Source organism: Panulirus ornatus, chromosome 58 (assembly GCF_036320965.1).
Source record: "Panulirus ornatus isolate Po-2019 chromosome 58, ASM3632096v1, whole genome shotgun sequence".
NCBI lineage: Eukaryota > Metazoa > Arthropoda > Malacostraca > Decapoda > Palinuridae > Panulirus > Panulirus ornatus.
The window spans coordinates 13309238-13336359 of NC_092281.1; the positions used below are offsets into that span (position 1 = coordinate 13309238).

General features: G+C 37.9%; 3 protein-coding genes across 5 annotated transcripts in view; 2 read left to right on the forward strand and 1 right to left on the reverse strand.

Annotated features, from left to right (window-relative positions):
* LOC139766538 (DNA repair and recombination protein RAD54B-like) overlaps positions 1-1489 on the reverse strand; it is a 39697-nt gene extending 38208 nt beyond the window's left edge. Inside the window, exon 1 of the mRNA XM_071695320.1 lies at positions 1339-1489. The gene's annotated coding sequence lies outside the window, so the exon portion shown is untranslated. The remainder of the gene's footprint in view (positions 1-1338) is intronic.
* A 174-nt stretch (positions 1490-1663) lies between these two features.
* Positions 1664-13239, forward strand: LOC139766542 (transcription factor A, mitochondrial-like). The gene is made up of 6 exons (XM_071695337.1): positions 1664-1796; positions 4179-4324; positions 5394-5496; positions 9846-10113; positions 11316-11440; positions 12726-13239. The coding sequence occupies exons 1-6, from the start codon at positions 1720-1722 to the stop codon at positions 12799-12801; spliced, it is 795 nt and encodes a 264-aa protein (XP_071551438.1). The 5' UTR covers positions 1664-1719; the 3' UTR covers positions 12802-13239.
* A 2338-nt stretch (positions 13240-15577) lies between these two features.
* LOC139766543 (centrosomal protein of 19 kDa-like) lies at positions 15578-19364 on the forward strand. 3 transcript variants are annotated; one of them, XM_071695338.1, is made up of 4 exons: positions 15578-15736; positions 16842-17041; positions 17388-17549; positions 18896-19364. In XM_071695338.1, exons 2-4 carry the CDS (start codon positions 16853-16855, stop codon positions 19031-19033), a joined length of 489 nt encoding a protein of 162 aa, XP_071551439.1. In that variant the 5' UTR covers positions 15578-15736; positions 16842-16852; the 3' UTR covers positions 19034-19364. The 3 variants fall into 3 exon arrangements, with proteins under 3 accessions (XP_071551439.1, XP_071551440.1, XP_071551441.1); XM_071695339.1 differs by having other exon boundaries at positions 15582-15708; XM_071695340.1 differs by lacking the exon at positions 15578-15736 and adding an exon at positions 15843-16074.
* Positions 19365-27122: the final 7758 nt, after the last annotated feature.

Consider the following 27122-nt stretch of genomic DNA (forward strand, 5'->3'; position numbering starts at 1 on the left):
AGGCCGTAGCTTGAAATACCGCAGCTCCCACATGACTCCGTGACAGGGGCAACCATCCACCCAGTACGGTGGCTGGTTAGACACGGGGCTGATGTGGTTGCAGCCTCAGACCTACCAAGATACGTAAGCCCACAGAGGTATATATTTTAACATACAAATTTGCCATGACCTTTGTTATTCAAAAATACTAGGAATATGGCCGTATATGTAAGCCCAACAGCCAACATAGGTGCACGAAACTTAGCCCATCCTTCAGTGAAAGCTTTTCCACTGCTGCCTACTTATTTCTGCTGCAGTGCAGGACGGTCATTTTCTGTACTTAAGAGTGAAAAATCAACTAGATTAGAAATGGGCCATAACCGACTGTATGTCCACTGACTTTTGTACACTGAGCAAGACTTGGATGTCAATGAAACGAAAGACGTCACTGACAATCTGCGAATAAATAAGTTTGGCAGTGTTGTAACGTATCTACAGGACATACCCAAACAAAACTACTTATGATATGTACTATGTTATATTGCATTTGTTTGTTGCGAATCTAGTATCACAGTTTTATCAGAACCACTGTATATGCTTAGTTGTAACTTGATACTGAATACATGATATCTTTCTTGACTGTAACTGCCTGTTTTCATAATTGAAGGTAGAATCATATTCATGATGTAATGAATATGACAAATGTAAACAGAGGCTCTAAGGCAGATGTGCGTGTTGTATAAATTGCGTTGAATTGCTTCATCCCAGATAAGTCTAGTTCATGCTGCACGTCAGCTTTCTCGGTTTCTAACGCATCTAAAGTGCCTGTGAATTCACTTTGTCTTAATACAATGCAAGTCAGTGTTTCATCAATGAAGAATGGATTGCAGCATTCGTAAAGAGCACAGACCATCTGCTTTTTTTATGTTTTAGTGAACGCCACTCGACAGTAAAAGCCCTACTTTAGTTAAGGACAAATCTATATAATCTGAAATTTTTTCGTGTCCAGTGATCACTCGTCCTTTAAGAATGTCTCCAACTCACGTTTTCTACAACTTAGGAAGTTACACACCTTTTTGCTTTCAAGAAATACAGATGGACCAGGTATTTTTTTCCTTGTAAAAAGGCTATTTTCTCAGAATAAAAATGGTAGCATGTAGACCATAGTTAGTTGGACATTAGCCATCAGATTTCAGCATCACTAAAGTCGAGTAAGTCAAGCAACATCCACTAACTCAAAAAAACTCACAACCTTTTATTAAGGCGTTGAAGATATTAGTCACAGTCTCACTGTGTATGTGGGTGTAGGAAAAGAAAGACATTACGTTTGACAAGAGCGTTAAAATGCTAGTTACTTACCTGTCTTGCTAGATTTCAAAGGGTAACTGACTTTACCCCTCAAATAAAGTGCGATCAGCGTAATCCGTTCAAATGTAGCTGGTGAAGAACACAAGCACCTGCTCTCAACATGTTCAATACTGAATTATGGCGGGACTTTCATGCTTGTTATTGTTTACATTTTAGAGAATATTCGAAAACTACTGAATGGCTTCACATTCCATTTACATTTTCTATGACAAAATGAATTATTGCCTGATTATGGGCATTATTTATATATTCAATACAGTTGATGCCTGGCTAAAACGTTATGACTTTTATTAATTATGGAGGAATAGACCCCACTCCCGATTGTAGTCTGTCGCAAAAAATCGAACACCGTCTCCTGGCTTACCAGTGACCATGTCGCTGAGTCGTATGTTTTTCGCAAAATGTTCTGTCTCAAGAGGCCTCTTCGTTGGATGTACCGAATTTCCAAGGTAATCATTTCATTTTCCAGTAACTGTTCACCTCCCACAATAAAATTCTAACCTTAACAAGCATAAACGGTTAAATTATTTAAGATGAAACTATATCTCGCTCCACGGAATGAATACTAATTTAGACGTTTATGAAGACAGGAGCATGTTCAGCTATGCATGGTTAGGGCTCATGGTTTTGTTTCCTATCTCTTCATAGGCAGTTGTATTACAGAAGAACTATAACTCAACCCGGATAGTTAATGTACCCTTAACATTTTCAACTGCATTCCCTACAGTGGTATGCCTTGGAAATGATTCCATCGAAATTTAAGAGAATTGCAATAGGGTCGATAAAATGCTTAGTCCGTTGATGAAGACTTAAGTTTATATAGTAATGATGAAATAGCACATACTAGTACACAACAAAATGTATGGCTCCTGTCCTATCCATCGTTGGGATATACCGACAAAGTGAAAAAATCGTGAATATACTTAGTTTGATAATATAGACAAATTCTTTAGTGGACTGGGTGTATCTTACAATAATACAGATGAATTTTCCCCAACCATACCGCAACACTCATGGATTTTGGTGGATCTTGTATAGGTAGACCTTCCCTAAATTGCCTGAATATTTATTCCTCCAGACTTGCTCTGAATATTATGGGGTTTCTTGGAGTGACAGTGTAATATTTACAATATAGAAGAAAGGTTGGGGAGTATGCCTTGAAGCATTGTACTTTTATTTTACAATTTTACTGTTAACATTAATAAGAATGAAGAGTAGAGGTTTTTAGAAGAGAAAATGATACAAGTGGTAAGACATTAGTGAAAGTGTATGAAGAAGTGCCAGGAGAGTTTGAGTGTAGAATAGCAAAAGGTGAGAACAAATGAAGTGGTTGAGGAATGGGAGGTATTTAGGGTAGCAGTACTGGCATGTGCCAATGAATGTGTGTGAGATGCGGGAGTTGGGAGGTGGGCAGTTGAAGAAGGGTAGTGAGTGGTGAAATGATGAAGTAAAGTTGCTAGTGAAAAAGAAAAGGGAAGGAGTGCCTGTGATTGGGAGATGTACAAAAGAAAGCAGGAGTTAAAGAGGAAGAGGTGTGAGGGCTAAAAAAGAGGTCAAATAAGAGATGGGATGAGTGAGTATCAGCAGACTTCAGGGAAAATAAGAAAGAATTGGAAGGAGATTGATTGTGTGAGAAAAACAAGAGAACAAATAGGAACATTGTTGAAGGGGGTGGGGTAAATGGGAAACTGGTAACAGGCTGTGAGAAGGTGAAGAGGAGATGGACTAAGCTTGTTGAGAGATTGTTGAATGTATTTGATAGGGTGGCAGATGTAGGATGCTTGGGTTGGGGAGATATGCAAAGTTAGGGAATCGGGGCATGTGATCTGGTGAAAAGAGGTGTTTAAAGCTTTTAGTAAGATAAAATGTTGTAAGGTAGCTGGAGTGGATGGTAATGTAATTGAATTGCTTGAGACTGGGGTGACTGTGTTGTTGATATGTTAGTTAGGATTTTCACTTTATGCTGGCATCATGATATGGTGAGAATTAGCAGAATGCATATATAAAGGCTATGAAGACTAAGGTGATTGTTCAAATTATAGAGGTACAAGTTTGTTAAGTGTATGTTGAAAGTTGTATGGGAGAGTGGTGATTGAGAGGGTGGTGCTAGCACAGAGCATCTGATTAGTGTGATGTAGTGTGTGGTTTCGGGAATGATAGACAGAGTGTGGATCTGGTGTTTGTATTGAAGAATGTGTGTGAGAAGTACTTAAAGAAACAGAATTTGTGTAAGTATTTATGGATCTTGAGAAAGTGTATGATAGGGTTAATAGAGTTGCTTTGTGGAAGGCCTTATGAATATATGGTGTGAGAGGAAAGCTATGAAAAACAGTGAGTAAGTTTTAACAAGAGTTAGGCATGTGTTTGAGCAGAAAGGAGGATGAGTGGTTCCGGTTGAAGATGGGTGTGTGGCAGGGCTGTGTAATGTCACCATGGCTATTTGATTGGTTTATGGATGGGGTAGCGAGGTAGGTAAATGAAAGGGTTTTGGAGAAAGGAGCAGGTTTACAATCTTTTAGGGTTGAGGGGGGCCTGGGATGTGTCAGTTGTTTGCTGATGACTTGTTGCTGGTGGCAGATTTGAGAAAGAAACTGCAGAAGTTTGTGTCTGAGTTTAGGGGAGTGCGTAAAAGGAGGAAGTGGAGACTAAATGAGAAAGAAAGGAAGGTTATTATGTTTAGCAGTGCAAAGAACCCCAAGTATGCATTATACACATTTACAGTCTACAAAAAAAAAGTACAGAAAATTATCTTGTTTTGTAGATGAGAGAACCTACATAAATCATATAAGTACTGTCCTTAATGTATTCCAATTTTTTCATTCTACTTACAGATTGACATCATTAGCATACAAGAAGACAATTGCAGAAGAGCTTGGTCTACCAGAACCTCCAAAACGACCTTTAACCCCATATATTCGCTTTTTGATGGAACATCAAGTAGAGCTCAAGGGAAAATATCTTGACATGCCATACAAAGGCAAGTTCACTTTTACATTCCCTTTTAAAGACTTTTTTTTGTATATTCATATTCTTTAGACTGTACAGTGTCATCAAGAATTTGCAAAGTAGTTTTGGAGTCTCAGGAATTGTATATTATTGTTGGAAGGTTGCAAAAATCAAAGTAAAGTTTTAAACTTCTATATGTGGTCTTTGTGGCTAAAGTTATGCTTTCATCAGACTTGTTGTTGGCTTATTTGACCATTCTGTTTGTATTGTATCATATGAATTAAACATTATTTTTTGAAGGATTACCACCAGGCATGTATTACTGCCATAGCTATGTCTTGTTGCAAGAGGCTGGAAATCCTCCCCTCCTGTATTTCTTTCCAAAAGTAGGATTTGAGGAAAGAGCCAAATGAAAATCTTTTTTTCTCTATGGCTCAGTCATCTATTGTGGATGCCACCTCACTTGCATGGGAATTAGTGACAAGTATAAAAGAAAAGCTGTATCTTGTGATGGTGCATAATCTTCTTGATTTTCAGTGTTATGTCAGAAAGTGTATGGCTATTCTTAATCATATTTTTTTTTAATTTTTCTCCTCTGAGGTCAGTTCCATGACCATGAGATATGCTCTTTAGGAATGTAAGGGTGAAGACCTTCCAGCCTTCATTATTTCTGATGAGGCGATGCGAGCATTTCCTTGTGCTTTACTAAGCACTTGATAGTGATTGTGGCAGCTCTCTCGTTTTGGGGCCACCTTTGGCCAGTCAGCAGCTTTTTCATGCCATGGCTCAGTATCCCTTTTCTCTTCTTATATTTGTTATTTAGTGAATTAAGGGAGTCATGTACGTATGTGTGCCTTAGTCAGTAGCTTAGGATACTTTATTTTTTAATGAACCATATATAAATTTGCACAGTGTATTTTTTCATAAGTTCATGTTATATGGGAGTGAATGAGATGTGAGGATTGTTTTGCTAATCCAGGTGATTACATTTACACCCATATCATTTTCAAGCTTACACAGTGCTGCTGAGGGGCATTCATCATCTTAAGTGAGTCTAATGTCATATAATTCTTACTGAAAACGCTTTTGTTTTCTTTCAGAAATGAATAGGAAGATATTACATCTTTGGCAGAACCTCTCTTTTGATGAAAAGAATCAATGGTCACTGGCATATGTTAAAGACAAAGCCGAATATGATGTCAAGTAAGTCTTGCATGCATTAGGTTACATCATTCATAAAGATGTTGCATATGGACTAGGTAGTTATGTGGATTTGAGGCACGAAAGATGACCAATGTTCAGATACAGTTTTATGAAAATTAGTGAAAGGATGAATGAGTGCCATCAGATGTAGTAGGATTTTTAGAAGACACATGTAGATATGGGCTCTTCAGGTCCTTGATTGCTTGCTGCTGCAGAGGGTTAGGAGGATGGCAGATTGGCATTATTTAGTGGTATAATCACTCACCTCCACTTTTATTCCTCTTCATAACTCATTGCTGGCACATCCCACCCATGAGTGAGAACATATTCTCTTGAAAATTATCACCCCAGCAGCTAGCAGCTTCTATCTTTCCAAGGAAATTAATGAATTACTAGCAACCATGAATTGGGACTAGTTGTTGTGTGTCTAATTTCTTCAGTGTGTCTACAGACACAGGACAGGGTGGCCTTTCTATAGTATAGATATAATAGCATATGAAGCAGCTGGGGAAAACCACAGAAATATAAATGGGGCCTGGCCTTGGATAGCAGCTGTGGTTTTGATGCAATACACAGGACACCTAGAAAATGGATGTGTGTGAATGAGGGCTCTTCTTTGTCTGTTCCCAGTGCTATAGTTTGGAATGCATAGGACACTGTCCACCCATCTCCTTACTTACCAATTGCTGTATTTTCTCAAGATTCTGGTCATACATGCTCAGGGCATCAAGGCATGGCTCCTTAAATTGAACATACCATAATAACTTTCCTATGGGTTTGCAACTGTCTGTTCTTTCTGAGAAGCTATCAATAGCTTAATTTTGCTTTTCATGGAGTAAAGATGTATAGGTGTTGATCAAGTGACCCAGTGCATATGAATTAATTGTGAAGACTGTTGTTGTATTATTATCATTATTGATAATATAATTATATAGATTGGGGAAGAGCAGTGCGGTTTCAGAAGTGGTAGAGGATGTGTGGATCAGGTGTTTGCTTTGAAGAATGTATGTGAGAAATACTTAGAAAAGCAAATGGATTTGTATGTAGCATTTATGGATCTGGAGAAGGCATATGATAGAGTTGATAGAGATGCTCTGTGGAAGGTATTAAGAATATATGGTGTGGGAGGCAAGTTGTTAGAAGCAGTGAAAAGTTTTTATCGAGGATGTAAGGCATGTGTACGTGTAGGAAGAGAGGAAAGTGATTGGTTCTCAGTGAATGTAGGTTTGCGGCAGGGGTGTGTGATGTCTCCATGGTTGTTTAATTTGTTTATGGATGGGGTTGTTAGGGAGGTAAATGCAAGAGTCCTGGAAAGAGGGGCAAGTATGAAGTCTGTTGGGGATGAGAGAGCTTGGGAAGTGAGTCAGTTGTTGTTCGCTGATGATACAGCGCTGGTGGCTGATTCATGTGAGAAACTGCAGAAGCTGGTGACTGAGTTTGGTAAAGTGTGTGGAAGAAGAAAGTTAAGAGTAAATGTGAATAAGAGCAAGGTTATTAGGTACAGTAGGGTTGAGGGTCAAGTCAATTGGGAGGTGAGTTTGAATGGAGAAAAACTGGAGGAAGTGAAGTGTTTTAGATATCTGGGAGTGGATCTGTCAGCGGATGGAACCATGGAAGCGGAAGTGGATCATAGGGTGGGGGAGGGGGCGAAAATTTTGGGAGCCTTGAAAAATGTGTGGAAGTCGAGAACATTATCTCGGAAAGCAAAAATGGGTATGTTTGAAGGAATAGTGGTACCAACAATGTTGTATGGTTGCGAGGCGTGGGCTATGGATAGAGATGTGCGCAGGAGGATGGATGTGCTGGAAATGAGATGTTTGAGGAAAATGTGTGGTGTGAGGTGGTTTGATCGAGTAAGTAACGTAAGGGTAAGAGAGATGTGTGGAAATAAAAAGAGCGTGGTTGAGAGAGCAGAAGAGGGTGTTTTGAAATGGTTTGGGCACATGGAGAGAATGAGTGAGGAAAGATTGACCAAGAGGATATATGTGTCGGAGGTGGAGGGAACGAGGAGAAGAGGGAGACCAAATTGGAGGTGGAAAGATGGAGTGAAAAAGATTTTGTGTGATCGGGGCCTGAACATGCAGGAGGGTGAAAGGAGGGCAAGGAATAGAGTGAATTAGAGCGATGTGGTATACAGGGGTTGACGTGCTGTCAGTGGATTGAATCAAGGCATGTGAAGCGTCTGGGGTAAACCATGGAAAGCTGTGTAGGTATGTATATTTGCGTGTGTGGACGTGTGTATGTACATGTGTATGGGGGGGGGGGTTGGGCCATTTCTTTCGTCTGTTTCCTTGCGCTACCTCGCAAACGCGGGAGACAGCGACAAAGTATAAAAAAAAAAAAAAAAAAAAAAAAAAAAAATTTATTATTATTATTGTAATACAACTAGGGTACCACTTTTATGGTGCTCTTACCACTTCAAGGATACATTATGCTCAGAAGTAGGGAAGTGATGGACTCTTGGAGCAAAAAGGTCCTTGACAAGACTCTACTCCTTTCCATCTGCTGATGATATAACCCTGGTGAAGGTGACTTTTCTCATGGTGTAACCACTAGCAGGCACAGTCCAGTAACACCAATGTTAGAAATACTGAGGTGATAAGTACTGTACAAAAAGCTGTTTTCTTGATTCTTTCTTATTAAAAGCACTTGTCTTTTGTTGACATAAGTATAATTATACAGTGATATGGGAGCAAGTATTAATGTTTGAAACAACTGTCATTTATGATTTGTTCAGTCCAGTGTCAGGTACCCTTTTTTGATGTGTATGATGGTATGTCCAGTGTTGAGTGTGATGTGGCTTTGAGAGTGTAATGTGGATATTGTGACCTTTATGTAATGGATTCATTGATTAGTTATTGATTTACTTATTTATTTGCTTATTTTTTATGTCTTAGGCTTCAGTTATGGACAAAAGTCCCCACCGATGTCAGACCTTAATGAAACATAAAACAAGGATAAAGAGATAAAAGTGGAAGGAGAGAAGAAGCAAGAATCTAAGAGTTTTATGGAAGAGGAAGACTTGCCTTATAAAGGGGTAGGTCATATCTGTTAGGAGATACTTGAGAAGGTAAAGAGTTCTAAAACTTAGATAAAGAAAGAGATTTCAGAAATATTCCTGTTATTGCATTCAACTGATTGTTCTCCTTTGCTCTGAAGGTCAAGATCTTGCTTTCATTCCATTTTAGTTTCTTCTTAACTTTATGTATGGATATTGAGTACATTACAGCATGTCTTCTTAAGGGGATTAAGGCTGTCAACTCATTAGGATGGGGGCCATAGTTTTGTCAAAACACTCTCCAAAAAGGTGTTCACCTGCATGTAGTTGATCTGCTCCTTGTTGATTGGAATGCAGTAAATAATAATAGATGAATATATAGATGTCTTGACATCTTTGGATATAAATATTGTTTTGGTGTCAAATTGGCATCAAAGATTAGAATGAAATAATTGATAACAAATTCTTGGGAAGGTGTATTACATGTATGGTGAATTAAGTCAATGTACGATGAGTTTAGCTTTCATAAGTAGCTGTTAGTCAGCATAGTATGCAATCAGACATCTGATGACATTTGCTTTGAAATACAGCCATTTCAGACATGAGAGCAATAACAACAGTATCCTTTTCACTACTTCATGTTGAACATACCAGCAATCCCTTTTGTCCTCAAGGGTGGGATGCATTACAAGTGAGAGTACATTTCTGGTTACATAGGCACCAGCTGTTGTATTTAGAATGCTGAAACATCAATGTTCAGTGGTATATCAGATCAAATTTAGAATTATCACACCCAGGGCTCTTATAGCTTTTTTTTTTTTTTTTTTTAAAGGCTGAGCCCTTGACCCAAGTGTACATTTGTTTGATTGGACTTCTGACCATGATATATAGTGAGATACAAGTATGGAATAATGTTTTGACAGCAATATGTGATGCCGATATTGATATCTTTTAGTAAGGGATTAAATATTAGGACTGAAAGGTAGATAGATTTTGAGGCAAGTTGATGGTAGCCTACAAAAGAGTGGAATGAGATTTCATGTTTGAATCAGACTTTTTGGTTGAAACTTCTGATATGGATATGGTTCTGGTCATTGTAACTACATTTTTTGAAGAAAAAGCGTAATAGGTGTCTTTGATATGAATGCAGAAAGTGCATATGAATAGATATTATTGACATTTAACTTTCATGACAGGTTAGGAAGACAGGTTTCTTTGAAGAATACTTTTTTGTGATGTAAAGGGAAAAAAAAGATGTGTTGAAGGTCGAGTAAGTGACAGTGTGACTTTGACATTTAAGATAAGTGTATTGATATGCCTGGTTTTTTTCAATGATAAAACTTTTTACCAGGTACACAAGTTATATGAAAATGCTTAGCCCAGAGCAGATCAAATGCATTCAGGATCTGAAAATAAAGCGCTCAAAGGAGAAGCTAGAGCGTAGAGAACAAAGAATGCAGGACTTAGAGGAAAAGAAAAAACGTTTTGAGGAAAGACTAAAGAAACATCAACGAATACAGAAAAAAAAAGATTGCAAAGACCTTGGTAAACCTAAACCTCCAAGTCCTGCTTTCACATTATTCCTCAGATCAGTAAACCAAGAGAAAGGTCCTCTGAAGGTATTGTGGTTATGTTTTTCTTCTTTCACGGTGGGTTAGAATAATGATGGGTCTAATGCATGTTCTATATGAAAGAAATTTTTCATTATTATATTATTTAGTTTTGTATAATGGCTAGTTATTTGTCCTGGTTCTCTGGGAAGGAAATCCACTCATCTGCTTATTTCTTTTGGAGTGTTTGATCCTTGTATCTGCTTGGATCTTCAGATTTAAGGTAAAATTAGAGTTTTTGGTCCTCAAAATAGGGGTCTTCATGCTAAATGTTCTGTTTGATGACTAATTGTGCATGATTTGAAATATAAACAATATCAGACTTGCAAAAGTAGCAAATGTATAGGTGAAATATAAACAGTATCAGACCATTAGAAGTAGCAAAGGTATAGGAATGTTTCTCCTCCTTCAGAAAGTATAATGTTCCTGAATGGATGTATTGAGATTAGATTGTTTAAGCAGAACAGAAAAAGCTGAAGTGCAAGAAAAGAGGACTCATTCATGATGCCTAAAAAGTGTATAACATTCAGACATCTTTATTCCCTTTGATCAGAACTCGGTGTTCTAAACAGTTTTCACCAACCAGGGCACCATATTAATCATTGGTAAATGGTATAACTAGATATTAAATTGTGCAAGGGTTATTGTTAAGTTAATGAGTAAATGAGCAAATGTTTGGCAGTGTAAATTGAGTTTTATATATATATATATATATATATATATATATATATATATATATATATATATATATATATATATATATATATATATATTCAAGGAACATTTTCATGAGGTAAGAAGAAAGATACAAGCAGAGAATAAATGAGAAAAGTGGTGTCACATATTTGTGGTTTCATGTCATTCTACATGCAGATTTTGGTATATGATTCAGATGTACTGGTAGGTGTTTTGATCTTGCATTTATAGAGATATTAGTTGGCCAAATTTTTGACAGAAGTTTTCCTTGTGCTCTATATAAGCATATCACCGATGATTGATAGCTTCATTAAATGGGTAATACTGTCACTAGAAGAGTAGATATTTACATCATGTTACAGTCTTTCTCTTTCTAGAAAATATTTCGAATTGAATTGAAAATATCCATATAGAAAATGCCTGCACCACACAGTGTCATGTTATAAAAATGTGTTTGGGTGTATGTGAAACCAGTATTGCATGTTGAAAATGAAATAGAAAATTTTTCCTTTTAGAAAATCCTGAGGGAAGCTGCCAACAGGTGGCACAATTTGCCAGAAGAAACAAAAGCCTTGTATTTCCAGAAGGCAAAAAAGCTTCAAGAACAATATCAACGTGATCTTTCTGACTGGGAAGACAAGTAAGTAATGTAGCTGTTATATAAAATCTTGTGCCTCCTTTTTCAGATATAAGATGGTCTTTCCCACGAACTGCTTCATGTTGTATTTATATTATGTATTCCATAACTTCTTCATTTTAGGGTTATCATTTTTCTCAGGCCAAGTTAGATGAAAATTTGCTGAACTCAGTAATGCTGGTTGTTGTGACATTGAATACAGTAATGACCATTCACTTTTTTGCTGAAAACACGTTAGTGATTCTTAAAACCATTTAGTGATACCATTACCTTTTTGAAATTATCTATTTGTACTGTTTAGGGAGATAACTTTACAGAAGTCGAGTTGATGAAAATCTAGGAATGTTTTGTTTTGTAGATTATGTGGCACATGACAGTATAGTAAAAAAAAAAAAAAATAAGAAATTACATCAGTTTAGTAACAGTTTCAAGATGTGAGCTGTAGAAGAGATTGCCAGATGTAGTTTGAGAATTGATTAGGGCTAGGGATATTTCATATGTTAAAGGAATGATGTGCATAGATGCATTAGAAGCATTTGTGTATGAAGGTAGTATGAATAGAGATATTGTCTCATTTGAATCACTTTAGTGTAAAGTTGAAAAGTAAGAATCACTTCGTAAGTCTGGAAGTCCATGTTATACTTTAATGTTTTTGGCATGGGTTGAGGATGTGTGTGTGTTGTATTTAGAGGATGTATATACCTGATCCACCATATCACTTCGTAAATGCAATGATTATCACAGATAAATTGATAGATTGTTATTCTTCTGCTTCAGACTTTTTGTTATGAATGCAGAACTTTTTTGACTACAGGTAAGTTTTCTGTAAGCTGGTTAATTTGGTTGCCTCTGATTCTCTAAATCTTAGGATTTGTTTTTCCCAGTAATCTTGAAGGCTTTGATGTTCAATTATAGTTAGCTTCTGTGCATTCATTTCACAGAAGACTGATATCAGCTAGAATCCTTGTTTTCAGATATTGAGTACCTGCTGGGATGCAAACCAGCACAGGTATTAATCATGTTCAGCAGAGCAGGCATTACATATTCAGAATATGAAAGTATTGCTTAGTTTTTCATAAGGCTAGTGGGTGAAATGTAAATAGAATAACTTAGTAAGAAGGAGATACACATTGGACATAGCAAATTGAAGCAGTGAAGTGCTGTATACTCGGAGGAACATGCTGTTTGTTGGCTGAACCAGGGCACATGAAGTGGCTTGGGGAACCATAGAAATGTCTAGGGAACTTGACCATGATTAGAGGGTTTTTTATTTTTTTTTATTTTTCAGAATGTTTAAAGCTGGCAGACTTGACCTCATACGCACTGGACAGCAAGTTGAATTGTCGAAAACGCTTAGGAACTAAGCACCGTTCACCTCACCAATAAAAACTCGTGTGTTGAGAGAGAGCATAGAGTGCTGCCATATCTTTTCAGTCCTTTCCCAGTATTGGCCAAGAGGAATGCAATAAATCCTAAGAAAAAGAGAAAGTATTATAGAAAGTTGAGAATCTGTATAGGGCCATTCAGAGTTAGAAAAGAAATAATGATGTAGCATTTCACCATAGGTTTGTGTAAGTGTTTGAGAGATTTTGTTATTTTCAAGACTGACATTTACTACACTCCTAAATGAAATTAGTGTTTTGAGATGGGAATATTTATATAAACATGTATTAGAGATAATGTATGATATAAAGATTTGTGTTTTCCTGTACCTCGACTCATATGTGCTCATTGGCTTTGGATTTAATAATGAAATATGTCCAGATTTTTTTATACTCTGTATCCAATATAATAGCCTTTTTAACCACTTGTTTCTCTTGCAACAAAAATAAGCAGAAAGGAGTATGGGATATGAGACTCCCATTTTTATCCGTTGTACAGAAAGTACCCAAAAAAAGTCTATCTTTTTCATATCACTCATCTCATGCTTTACGTTATTACTGATTCTCCACATTTAGGATCCTGTAATTACCACCTGATCTTTTTAATGTCTTCTTATTACTACTCTCAAATACAATCCACCCATATTCCACTTTATTATGAAGGCATGTTCAGAAGTATCCAATGTTTTATCTTCATTTCACATTTACACATTACAGGTTTTTTTTTTTGATTTTCCAAAAGAAGGAACAGAGAACGAGGCCAGGTGAGGATATTCCCTCAGAGGCCCAGTCCTCTGTTCTTAACGCTACCTTGCTAACGCGGGAAATGGCGAATAGTATGAAAGAAAAGAAAGGTTTGGAACAAATCACATTTTTCCACATAGCATCTTTTGCTTCAGTACATCTGGTCCAGCCTTTAAGTATAATCACTAAAAAAGTTTTTAAGTTGCACTTAAGGCTACGCTTGTACTGATACCTTTACTGTGTTGTTCGTGGTAATTTTACAGCCTCTTAAAAGATTCTTTCAGTTGCTCAAAACAGTTGGTAATCTGATGGAGTAAGGTCAGGTTAATATAGTGAGTGATTGAAAACGTCAAACTTCAACTGATGGAGAGGGTTTCTGTAGTATGGTGAGAGGTATGAGGGTGGGCACTGTCATGCAGCAGAACACCTGTTGACAGCCTTCTGCTCCATTTTGCTTGAATTACTGATTTCTCATGATTAAGCACCTTGCCAATGTACCTGGTACTGATTATCTTGGTTTCACTGCCTTGGAAGTGTTCAAGAAGTGGAATCTGGGAATCTCAGAACTCCTTATCATAACTTTACCAGTTGATGGATGAGTTTTGAACTTCTATGAAGAAGGAGACAATGTATGTTTCCATTGCATGCTTAGGCATTTGCTTTCTGGTTCATAATGACATACATATTGTGAATACGTTTTGACTTGTCCCTTTACTGTCTGGTAGTAAATTAAGGCTGATTGGGATGTATATTGTGAATTCTCATTAGGCCTCTAGAATTTCTTGAACAATGTATCCCTTTGCAAAAAAAACTCTGACACACGCACACACACACACACACACACACACACACACACACACATAAGGGCCAATTTAGTTTAGTGTTTAGCATTACAGTCCATGAGTCAACAGGGGCCAGCCTGGGGTTGTACTCACGTGGGTTTGAATCCTGGACTTGGCATGGCCTACACCCATCCCAGGTGTTCATCCTTCCCTTTGGGCTGGTTGATAAATAGGTACTTTGGTTTGTATGTGTGTATGAATACATAGGAGTAAAGATATGGTACACACATATACTCTACGATGTGGTCTGGCATGAGTCAGTGGCATTCAGGCTGCCAGAAGTCAACTGTTGGCTTGAACCACCTTCCCTCCAACTGGATACTTGGATTATGCCTAATTTGACATACCATCTACACACAGGATTATCTACTTCCAGTGAATTCATTAGTGAAAGATGTATATTAACTTTACCTGCAAACTAGTGAACCAGTATCTCAGGGAAAGTCTTTCAAGAGGCCAACGTTGGAACTGGGGCCCTCTTTATCATGTCACAAAATGCACGATTTCAAATGTTGTTCAGATATTTTAATGTGTTACTTCTGATCACATATATAATCACGGTGATGTAATAAAATGGAATAGGAATCTATAAGTCTCTCCCTGCATATCATAAGGTTGAGTGTTATTTTTTATATCAATAAGCACACAAAACTACTTTGATCCAACATTCATTTTTCATTTTTCACATTTTAAAAGATTTAATGAAAATTTGAACTTGCTTACAAAAATATACAGTCTACCATGAGGCAAAAACTGGGTTATAACCAATAATAAATATACTTAAACCATATAAGCACCTCTTACTAGAAATATAGCACAGAATGATCACAAAACATCTTCATGAAGTGACTTCTTTCATCCATGCGTCCCGATTGTAATATATGTCAATCAAAGGAAACATGCGTAACAGGCATAAATTAGGTGAAGGTTTCCCTTAGAAATGAGTGTGTGACCCCTAGTTTGTATTTAATATAGTTGCTCCTTTTTTTTTTTTTTACATAATCAGGCATTTATGCATTTAGTGTAAAATGTGTAAAGAAAGGTGAATGAATGCAGCTTACATGCTAAACTTAAAGAAAAAAAGAATGATAAGCGCATACAAATTTATACTGAAGATTACGTCAAAGCTGCATTTTGAAGGGGCCGCCGGGCGGGCCACCCCACCGTCGGCTGCAGCCCCTGAGTCATGCTGACAGTCAGTCACCTGGGCGAATGTAAACAAACGTTTGTGACACACAAGGAACGTGCATAATTACAAGTAACTCTAGAAATGTGATAGCAAAAAAACGAAAAAGAGAACAAGGTGATTAAACCATAGAGGAAGTGATACTGTAAGTGAACAATAAATTGTCGGTTATGTGTAATATGCATGAAACGTTACATCGGTCGGTCACTCTATGATGGGATGGCAAATGAAAAACTTCACATGGGAAGCACTCTGACCCTTATTGGTTAATCCCTCAACAACAAATGTATGTCTGCATTTTATATCGTGCCATAAACCGGCCTCATGGGAATACTGATGTGAAGTTTGCCTAATGGTGTTTTTGGTGACCTATAAGATGTATCGTGTTTCCTTGTCGTAACGTAGAACATGCACAATCGTTCTAAAGAAACTCATAGTTTTGCCTTCATATTTTGTATGGAATTTGACATTAAAGAGCCATTGGTAAGTCTATTATAGCTCCGTATCCAGACTAATTTTGGAAAGTGGCTACTTTTGTGTTGTGCTTCACATGATTCCTTGTGACGGGAGAAATACTTCGAGAGCAGTATTGTTATCATTCCATTTTACTGAATGAGAGTGAATGAGGCGACAGTTGTATATCGGGAGAAATGAGGTGTTAAGGTATAGGTAAGTTGGGATAAAAATCAACAGAAACTTTTAAACCTTCCTAGCAGTCAAAATTTAAAGAATCAAGACAATGTATTAAAATCCAACCCAACCCCCTTTGCAGATATTTCTCTTAATTTTCAGTATCTACTTAGAACATACCAGAGATGCCCACAATCTAGTATTGCAGTGTAGAATTACTTGGAATTAGTTCCAGGAACGTGACTGCAACACCATCCTTGACAAGCAAAAACACCCTGGCCTTACCACAGTTCTTGGAATTTTATTTGGTGTTTGTTAATATGTTTGGCCATTATATCTGTTATTTTCATGTTTTTGAATTGGGAAGACCTCACTTATATGGCATACTAAGAATATAAAGATTTAATGACCATCTGTGGTTGGAAGACATTAGGAATCTAATGTTATTTTTCTTTGATATTAAAAAAGGCACTCTAATAAACCTTACTGTGTATTTGAATTTTCATTATTGACTGAAAATGTTCCATAGATTGTTTATGTGTTTGTGATATAGTTTTAACTTTGGATCATAGTATTACCTAGAGTTCTGAGAAATAAATTATGTTCCATTATATTTTCAGATGGAGTAGATATGGAGAATCAACTGGTTCCTCTAAAGTTAGGTGTCCGCATCCAGCCTCCAGCCCTGACTCTGGTGTACCGGAGTGCTGCAGGGAAAGAGCGATATCGCATCATGCCTGTTAGATTCCTCAATAAGTTTGGTTCAGTGAATACTATTCTAAAGGATTTGAAAGAGAGACACAAGGAACATTTAGAAAATGTAAGTATAGTAATCTGATTTCATTAAGAACATTATTTTGATATGTTGTAATTGGGTATACGGATAGTTGTATTATATTCAGGCTAATACACTCAATTTCTATCAATCTTTAATTTTTTATGAGTATTTCATGATCAGATTGAAAAAAATGTAGTAATATTGATTATGATAAAATTAAAACATTTTTTCAGCTGTACAGACAGTTTATGATACAATTATGGTGTATGTGAATTTCTTGTTGAACAACAGTTGATAAGTCAGACATATCATGAAAACATTACTGTTATAAGAGTAGAATTATTTTGCTATTGATTATACACCACATTTATTTAGCGTGATTTCATAGGTTTCAGATGTAAGAGTCGAGAAAATGGTGCGTATTTTGCAAGATATACAGAAAGGGAGGACTTTAGATGAAGCTGTAACAGCAATATCCAAAGAGTACTTAGTTGACCCAGAGCAGGATCTAAACAAATTGGATGATGAGCAACTTGCAAGGAAGAAGAAGGTTTGTTTCTTTTTACTAGATGATTATATGTAAGGTGAACATGAATAGTGTCTCACACCAAGTTTGTTTTGTGGGATGATCCATTTCTTACCATTTTCCAACTGATGAGTTAGTAAGCTTTACAAAGTTAATTTTTCTGAAATATATTTTCATGAGTTACTGGATTCTACCTTCATGAAATTAGACTGAATGAAGCCACCTTCAGTGAGGAAGTTTATCATTTTTATTTTATTCATTTGCTATTTTTTCCGGGTTTGCTGAGAGAGCAGGGGCAACTGAAGCCCTAATCAAGGCCATTCCATTAATGCAATATATATCTGTTTATACATTATTTATTACACTTATTTGCTGTTTCCTGGATCAATGAGGTAGCACCAGTAGCACCAGGAAACAGATGAAGAATAGCCTATCCACTCATATACACATATATATACATAAATGCCCATACACACACTTATGAATATATAAATGAATATAAATATCAACATATGCACATATATATACAAATACATATCAACATATGCACATATACATACATACACATACACATACACAGACATATACATATATACACATGTACATATTCATACTTGTTTACCTTCATCCATTCTTGGTGCTACCTCGCCCCAAAGGAAACAACATCGCTGCCCCATGCTTTAGCAAGGTAGTGCATGGAAAACAAACAAAAAAGGCCACATTCATTCACACTCAGTCTCTAGCTATCATGAGTACTGCACCGAAACCACAGTTCCCCATTCACATCCAGGCCTCACAGACAAAGAGAATATATTTTGTCAGAATTGGAGGGAACAAGGAGAATGGGGATACCAAATTGGAGATGGTAGGAAGAAATGAAAAAAATTTTGAGTGATCAGGGCTTGAACATGCAGGAGGGTGAAAGGCAAGCTTGGGATAGATTGAATTGGAAAGATATGGTATCCTGAGGTTGACATGCTGTCAGTGGAATGTACCAGGGGATATGAAGTGTTTGGGGCAAACCATGGAAAGGTCTTTGGAGCCAGGTTGTGGATATGGGGCTGTGGTTTGGTGCATTACACATGACAGCTAGAGAATGATTGAGCAGTTTCTTGCTAACCAAGAAACTGCAATCAGGTATGAAAAGGTGTTGAATTCCTCTTACATGTGGTGACACTGTAAGTGAAAATTTACCTCTAACAAGGCTGTATCATCACTGGCTGATGAGGACAGTCTTCTCAAAAAATGTTTTTGATCTGAGTCTATCATTTCTTTGCTTCTGAATGGAGCACTGCTTTCAAGCAGTGGGAACCCCTTAAGAACTATATATTATGAGTATATGATATACTTAGTAATGTGATATTTTTCAGGTGATGAACAGCAGTTTTGAGAAGAATCAGCTGAAGCCTGGTGATCCAGGCTATGAGTATGATAAGCAGATTGAGTATGACACCACTGAGAAAGTGGAAGCTGGATGGGACTCTCCTGATGATGACTTTTGGTCCTAGTATTTATTTCTCTTCCTCACAAATTGAATCTCCATGTTTCAGTAATAGCTGATTATGAATTTCTGAGAAGGATTATATTTATGATAGTTGCTCTATATTTTATGATATGAAACGAGGTAGTATAAGATGTACTTTTACAACAGGTTACTGCGTAGGTTGAATTTAATAATGCATCGGTTGTACTGTATAATGTACAGTAATATTAACTCCTGAAAATGCAGTACCATGAAATAAAGTTATATATTGTAAAGTAATATTATGGGCTGTGCATATTTTACTCTTAGTCAATTTGTAGAGATCATTAAATTACACTTGCCTGAAAGTGCATCTGTGTGTGTGTTTGTTTAGAATCTTTTTATAATGTTACATGAAGATTGCAAGAAGTTAGTTGATTGTCTCATGCCAGTTGCTCTAGAAAATGACAACTGAAATCTGGCACTTGCAAGGTTTAGTTCATTAGGTTCTTGGAACAACTGAATTTCATTCATAGCAAGAAGTGATAAATATTTACAGGATTCAGGGAGTGCTAATCAGAGAAAACCATGATTGTATGAAACAAATATGAGTAGACTGCTTAAAGAGGGATCAAAGCCTTCTAAATACCTAGGTACTTAAAAAGGGATCAAAGCCTTCTAAACACCCAGGTACAGCAACTCAAACCTTTTCAACCAAGCCCCTTGCTGGATACTCTTGAAACTGTTTCAGTCATCCTCCATGCACATCAGCACTATCTGTTGTGATGAATGGAGTGCAATACCTGTCTAATGCCAAAGGCATTAACTTCAGTTAAGCAATTGTCTTTCTTGCTTTAGTGTGTTTGGAATAAATGATCTAGTTCTGGTGCATCTGTCCTGGTTCAACCAATTTACAGCACATCACACCCATATACCACATTTTGTAATCATTACTGTCCAGTACAAATATCTCTTCCAACTAAAAGTTTTAGTTTCAACCACCAAAAAGCATCCTTCACTCCATCTTTATTCATCCTTCTTGATCTCTCCTTTCCCCTTGCTCTCTGTACTTATGACACATATATCAGTCTTTCTTTACTTGTGATTTCCCCACCATTTTAGCACAGGCTGGTTAGTCCTTTCAATGAGCCTGCACTTATTGCCACATATCTCTCAGACATTGTTATTATTTACATGATCAATCCACCTCATAACACAGATCATTCCCAGGTATTTTATATCCTACACATCCAACCTTTCCCTTTATTTTACATTCAAGGCCTAAGACACATCCATACCACATTATTAGAACTACTTCATCTAAAGATGTCTTTGTCCTTGCAGACATTGACTACTGTACACATATATTGCACCAGTGACCAAAGCCCTTTCTTCCACCCTGTGACTCTGTTCAGCTTCCATGGTTTCAGAAGCTAAAGTGTTCATTTCCAAGTTTCTAAAACACTTAACTTCCTTCAGGTCCTCCTCATTCAACCCATAATTGTACCAATATTATACAATGTATGTGGGAGTATTGGCTAACTTTACTTGTTTTGACTTTTCTACTTTTAACCCTTAATCCTTTTGATAATCTGCACCAGAGTTTTGATGCACTTTAGGGTGGTACTGTCTAAATAATTGTGGCATGGTGTTTCCTGCCATTTTATCAAATTTAATCATGACCTTATTGTTCCCACAGCACTAACCACTCCTTCACCCAACCCCCACATGTGATGATGTAATAGTGAATGCAAGATTATATAGAACTAGGATAATAATGCACAACACTGACTTTCCAGCGTTAAATCTAAATATTAGTGGATTATAATATGGTTATGGTATAAGTTCTAAAAGAAGACCAAATCAAAGTGCAAAAGTAGTGATATGAATGTATATTAGTGTGTAATGAATACTAAAGATGATAAAAGAATACAGTGTGTTTGTGTGTGTGATATACAGAACAGAAGAAAAAAATACTGCCCAAATATGTTGTAGAGGACTACTGAAAGGGGACAGGAACAAGGTGATGAAAGCCCTCCCCTCCTTATTACTTTCCAAAAGAAGGAACAGAGGAGTGGGCCAAAGGAGGAATTTTCCTCCTAGGATTCATCATATGTTTTTGATGCTGCATTGCTCTAGTTGAGAACAGCAAACATATATATATGTAAAAAACACACGGAAATGGAAAATGTGAAGTATCAAGATCTTTCATACACATATATATACATACATGTCCACACACGCAATTATACATACCTATACATCTCAACGTATACATATATATACACACACAGACATATACATATATATACTTGAACATAATTCATACTGTCTGCCTTTATTCATTCCCATCGCCACCCCACCACACATGAAATAACAACCCCCTTCCCCCCTCATGTGTGCGAGGTAGCACTAGGAAGACAACAAAGGCCCCATTCGTTCACACTCAGTCTCTAGCTGTCATGTCATAATGCCCCAAAACCACAGCTCCCTTTCCACATCCAGGCCCCACAGAACTTTCCATGGTTTACCCCAGACGCTTCAAATGCCCTGGTTCAATCCATTGACAGCACGTCGACCCCGGTATACCACATCGTTCCAATTCACTCTATTCCTTGCACGCCTTTCACCCTCCTGCATGTTCAGGCCCCAATCATTCAAAATCTTTTTCACTCCATTTTTCCACCTCCAATTTGGTCTCCCACTTCTCCTCATTCCCTCCACCTCTAACACATATATCCTCTTGGTCATATTTCCTCACTCATTCTCTCCATGAGACCAAACCATTTCAAAACACCCTCTTCTGCTCTCTCAACCACACTCTTTTTATTACCACACATCTCTCTTACCCTATTATTACTTACTCGATCAAACCACCTCATACCACATATTGTCCTCAAACATCTCATTTCCAGCACATCCACCCTCCTGCACATAACTCTATCCATAGTCCATGCCTCGCAACCATACAACATTGTTGGAGCCACTATTCCTTTAAACATACCCATTTTTGCTTTCCGAGATAATGTTCTCGACTTCCACACATTCTTCAAGGCTCCCAGAATTTTCGCCCCCTCCCCCACCCTATGATTCACTTCCACTTCCATGGTTCCATCCGCTGCCAAATCCACTCCCAGATATCTAAAACACTTCACTTCCTCCAGTTTTTCTCCATTCAAACTTACCTCCCAATTGACTTGTCCCTCAACCCTACTTTACCTAATAACCTTGCTCTTATTCACATTTACTCTCAACTTTCTTCTTTAACACACTTTACAAAACTCAGTCACCAGCTTCTGCAGTTTTTCACATGAATCAGCCACTAGCGCTGTATCATTAGCGAACAACAACTGACTCGCTTCCCAAGCTCTCTCATCCACAACAGACTGCATACTTGCCCCTCTTTCCAAAACTCTTGCATTCACCTCCCTAACAACCCCATCCATAAACAAATTAAACAACCATGGAGACATCACACACCCCTGCCGCAAACCTACATTCACTGAGAACCAATCACTTTCCTCTCTTCCTACACATACACATGCCTTACATCCTCGATAAAAACTTTTCACTACTTCTAACAACTTGCCTCCCACACCATATATTCTTAATACCTTCCACAGAGCATCTCTATCAACTCTATCATATGCCTTCTCCAGATCCATAAATGCTACATACAAATCCATGTGCTTTTCTAAGTATTTCTCACATACATTCTTCAAAGCAAACACCTGATCCACACATCCTCTACCACTTCTGAAACCACACTGCTCTTCCCCAGTCTGATGCTCTGTACATGCCTTCACCCTCTCAATTAATACCCTCCCATATAATTTCCCAGGAATACTCAACAAACTTATACCTCTGTAATTTGAGCACTCACCTTTGTCCCCTTTGCCTTTGTACAATGGCACTATGCATGCATTCTAGCAATCCTCAGGCACCTCACCATGAATCATACATACATTAAATAACCTTACCAACCAGTCAACAATACAGTCACCCCTTTTTTAATAAATTCCACTGCAATGCCATCCAAACCCGCTGCCTTGCCGGCTTTCATCTTCCGCAAAGCTTTTGCTACCTCTTCTCTGTTTACCAAATCATTCTCCCTAACCCTCTTACTTTGCACACCACCTCGACCAAAACACTCTATATCTGCCACTCTATCATCAAACACATTCAACAAACCTTCAAAATACTCAGTCCATCACCTTCTCATATCACCACGACTTGTTATCACCTCCCCATTTGCCCCCTTCACTGAAGTTCCCATGTCTTACCTTGTCTTATGCACTTTATTTACCTCCTTCCAAAACATCTTTTTATTCTCCCTAAAATTTAATGATACTCTCTCACCCCAACTCTCATTTGCCCTCTTTTTCACCTCTTGCACCTTTCTCTTGACCTCCTGCCTCTTTCTTTTATACATCTCCCACTCATTTGCATTATTTCCCTGCAGAAATTGTCCAAATGCCTCTCTCTTCTCTTTCACTAATAATTGTACTTCTTCATCCCACCACTCACTACCCTTTCTAATCTGCCCACCTCCCACGCTTCTCATGCCACAAGCATCTTTTGCGCAAGCCATTACTGCTTCCCTAAATACATCCCATTCCTCCCCCACTCCCCTTATGTCCTTTGTTCTCACCTTTTTCCATTCTGTACTCAGTCTCTCCTGGTACTTCCTCACACAAGTCTCCTTCCCAAGCTCACTTACTCTCACCACTCTCTTCACCCCAACATTCTCTCTTCTTTTCTGAAAGCCTCTACAAATCTTCACCTTCGCCTCCACAAGATAATGATCAGACATCCCTCCAGTTGCACCTCTCAGCACATTAACATCCAAAAGTCTCTCTTTTGCTTGCCTATCAATTAACACGTAATCCAATAATGCTCTCTGGCCATCTCTCCTACTTACATACGTATACTTAGGTATATCTCTCTTTTTAAACCAGGTATTCCCAATCACCAGTCCTTTTTCAGCACATAAATCTACAAGATCTTCGCCATTTCCATTTACAACACTGAGCACCCCATGTATACCAATTATTCCCTCAACTGCCACATTACTCACCTTTGCATTCAAATCACCCATCACTATAACCTGGTCTCGTACATCAAAACCACTAACACACTCATTCAGCTGCTCCCAAAACACTTGCCTCTCATGATCTTTCTTATGCCCAGGTGCATATGCACCAATAATCACCCTTTTACCTCGTCAGCGAGGTAGCGGCAGGAAACAGACTAAGGGCCCTTCCACTCATATGCACACACACACACACACACACACACACATACATATATGAAGATGAAGTCGCAATTTAATAGTTCAGATAATTTTATTCAAAGTGTAATTTTTTCCTCCTTGCAGTACCGCATATTTTACAACATTCCACCTCATCAGGTGCAAACTTCATAGATATTTAAATCCGAACACCACAACACGAATTCCGTCTTAGTGCCATGCGAATAATGCGCTGGCCTTTTCGTTAAAGGGAAAGTGGGGATATCTTGTGGTTAAGGGCGGTTGTGTGGGGAGGTTGGCCCGGTTAAGGTGTGTCTTCAACTATTTGTATGTGATCGTTTCTAGATAATTCCTTTATAATGATTTAGTAGATAATAGGGCGTGTCTTAAAGTTACGGTAGGGATGAATTAGATTTCTTTGTATTAGCAATTAAGACAGTCAATGACTTTACTAGTTGCTTAATCAGATGAGGGGTACAATGTGACTGGGTCGTTAAGCTTCTATAGGAGCGATAGTTTTCTTGGCTGTTTAGCGATCGCATTTCTCTGGTCATCCGTGCATGGCACTAGCAAGACGGAATCTGTGTGATGTTGGGGATTTATTGTTTGCACCTGAGATGGATTGTCTCCGTGAAACATATGCTTCATGTATGGAAAAATGCATGTTAAATAGAATTTTCTGAACTCCTGAATTACGAATTCACGTTCATAACTATCATCATACTTGTTTGCCGTTTCTTGGTTTAGTTCCAGGGACAGACGAAGAAAAGTCCTTTACTTGCATCCATTCTCTACCTGTCATGTGTAATAAGACCAAAAAGAGCACCCTGTCAACAACCAGGCCCCACAGACTTTTCTATGGTTTCCCCTGGCTGCTGTAGTTCGATGACAGCAAGTCACCCCCTTCAATACCACATCACTTCATTTCACTTTATCCTATACACCCCTGTCTCTCGGGCATATTCAGTCCTCGAAAAAATGGAGGAAGTGAAGTGTATTAGGTGCCTTTAGACTAGAAAGGGAAGTGTGTTTAAGGATGAGTGGGAGGACGAAGGTTCTTGTAGCATTGCGGAATGAGTGGAAAAAGTGTATCTAGAAGTGGGTACGATTGAAGGTAGTCTAAATTTGTAAGCCAATAGCAGAAAAGCTAACTTAACGTCTGGTAGAATTGTATAAAAAAAAAATAGTTTCTGAATAGGATGGAATAGGTTTTTACCGTATCGGCAGCAACACACACTGGTAGAATTATGTGATGAAGCAGCAAGATAGTCTGTTCTAATTCTCTTAGGTAAGGCAACTTTATACGCTACCTTACATATTTGCTTCACATGGCAACGGGAGCAAAAGAGTATGACTTCAACTTTCCCGAATGCAGTTGCACTGAAGACATGAAGACCTAACACTGAAGTTAATTGGTTGTTTCAATTAACGGGAAAATTTGCATTTGATATAGCAATTATACGTAATAAAATGTTCAAACTTTATCATGTTGCATCAAACAAAAACATGCATGCTTCCCATTATATGTTGAAAAGAAGTCTAGAGATCTAGAAGTAGCAGCCTTTAGCCACGGGTTAAGAAGACAGTCTGAGTGCGCTAGGAAGTTCCCTTTTATTTGTTGAAGAAATATGTCACCAGTTTTAAGACGTCTGGCATGTCAATGAGTATGCAGAATGTGAAATTCGTTATCAAATCAAGGCATTATATACGTTGCCTTAGTCAGCTGCAAAGTGAATCTTCAGGTTCATATATGATAATAGTGCAGTAAAAGAAAAGGAAGTGTTACCGGACTCCCCTGTAAGCTATAAGGCGAAAATGCATCGTCAGTGACTTTCCCGCCCTAAAGGAGACAAGCTTATCCTACTCCCGTGTGAAGCGCATCCTTTGGGGTTGCATTTACGAAAACCTATGAAAAGGACTGAGGGTTCACAGTTTCACTCGCTAATGGCTTGTACATTGGATATAGCACGTACAATCAGAAATTTATCAGAAATTGGTCTATTGTCGTTCGTATAGTGCAACATTAAAGTAGTTGAATATTTATCATGATTATCAAAACCCCGGCGGAGGCTGACAAATGACTCGGTATAAAAATCTGTGACTGGGACGAATCCGGAGCCTTGGCGAGATGATGTTATCGCAGTTGACATACAAGAAGGTTAATGGTAAACAACATGGTACACAATATATTAGTATTGGTAGATACCAGTGTTTATGGTGGTTGGTCTGTATCGGCAGGTCAAACGTTATTCTATTCGGGTAGTTATTTTTGATATTGTTCTTCCTTGATCCGTCTGTAGTTGACGTTGAGGTTGATTAAGGTCCGGGGGAGATAGACAGAACCCTATTTGGGTGGAGGTTAAGAAAGGTTGACTGGTTTGACTGTTTGAATCTACTGCTTCCATTTCTGGCTAGGGATGGGTATGGTCTCTGCCGGTACCAGGGGACTTTGAGTATTTAAAATTGATCTCTTATGTTCATCAGGTTTAATATTTATATGAATTTCGATAATAGTAAGTCGATAGATATAGTAATAGTATAGATGTTATGGAAAACAGTCGGCTAAATAATGTTTGACCTACTGGTGCCAACTATTCGCCAAAATACCCACTGCGTAGAAAGTTACTGTATAAGACACGTGCAAAAACTACTTATGTGTGCTGAAATGGACATATGTAATTCACAATACGAATCTCATGTACTCATAAACTTATGAGTGGTTTGGATATGAAAAACCACATGAAACGCGAGGCAAAGACTTTCATTTGTACCCATGTAACTAGTGCGGGGTTCATACGAAGTATCGTAATGCAATTTACCGGGATGGCCTTTGAAACGACCTGGTTAGTTTTCCAATATCACTTATGAAATGATATTCATTCGA

Bases quoted from the DNA above. Each gene is read 5' to 3' on its own strand.
- LOC139766542 (XM_071695337.1), top strand. From the start codon at position 1,720: ATGTCGCTGAGTCGTATGTTTTTCGCAAAATGTTCTGTCTCAAGAGGC. The intron at 5,497-9,845 runs GTAAGTCTTGCA...ACTTTTTACCAG, and splicing joins AAAGCCGAATATGATGTCAA to GTACACAAGTTATATGAAAA. The intron at 11,441-12,725 runs GTAAGTAATGTA...TTTATTTTTCAG, and splicing joins CTTTCTGACTGGGAAGACAA to AATGTTTAAAGCTGGCAGAC.
- LOC139766543 (XM_071695338.1), top strand. From the start codon at position 16,853: ATGGAGAATCAACTGGTTCCTCTAAAGTTAGGTGTCCGCATCCAGCCT. The intron at 17,042-17,387 runs GTAAGTATAGTA...GTGATTTCATAG, and splicing joins ACAAGGAACATTTAGAAAAT to GTTTCAGATGTAAGAGTCGA. The intron at 17,550-18,895 runs GTTTGTTTCTTT...GATATTTTTCAG, and splicing joins AACTTGCAAGGAAGAAGAAG to GTGATGAACAGCAGTTTTGA.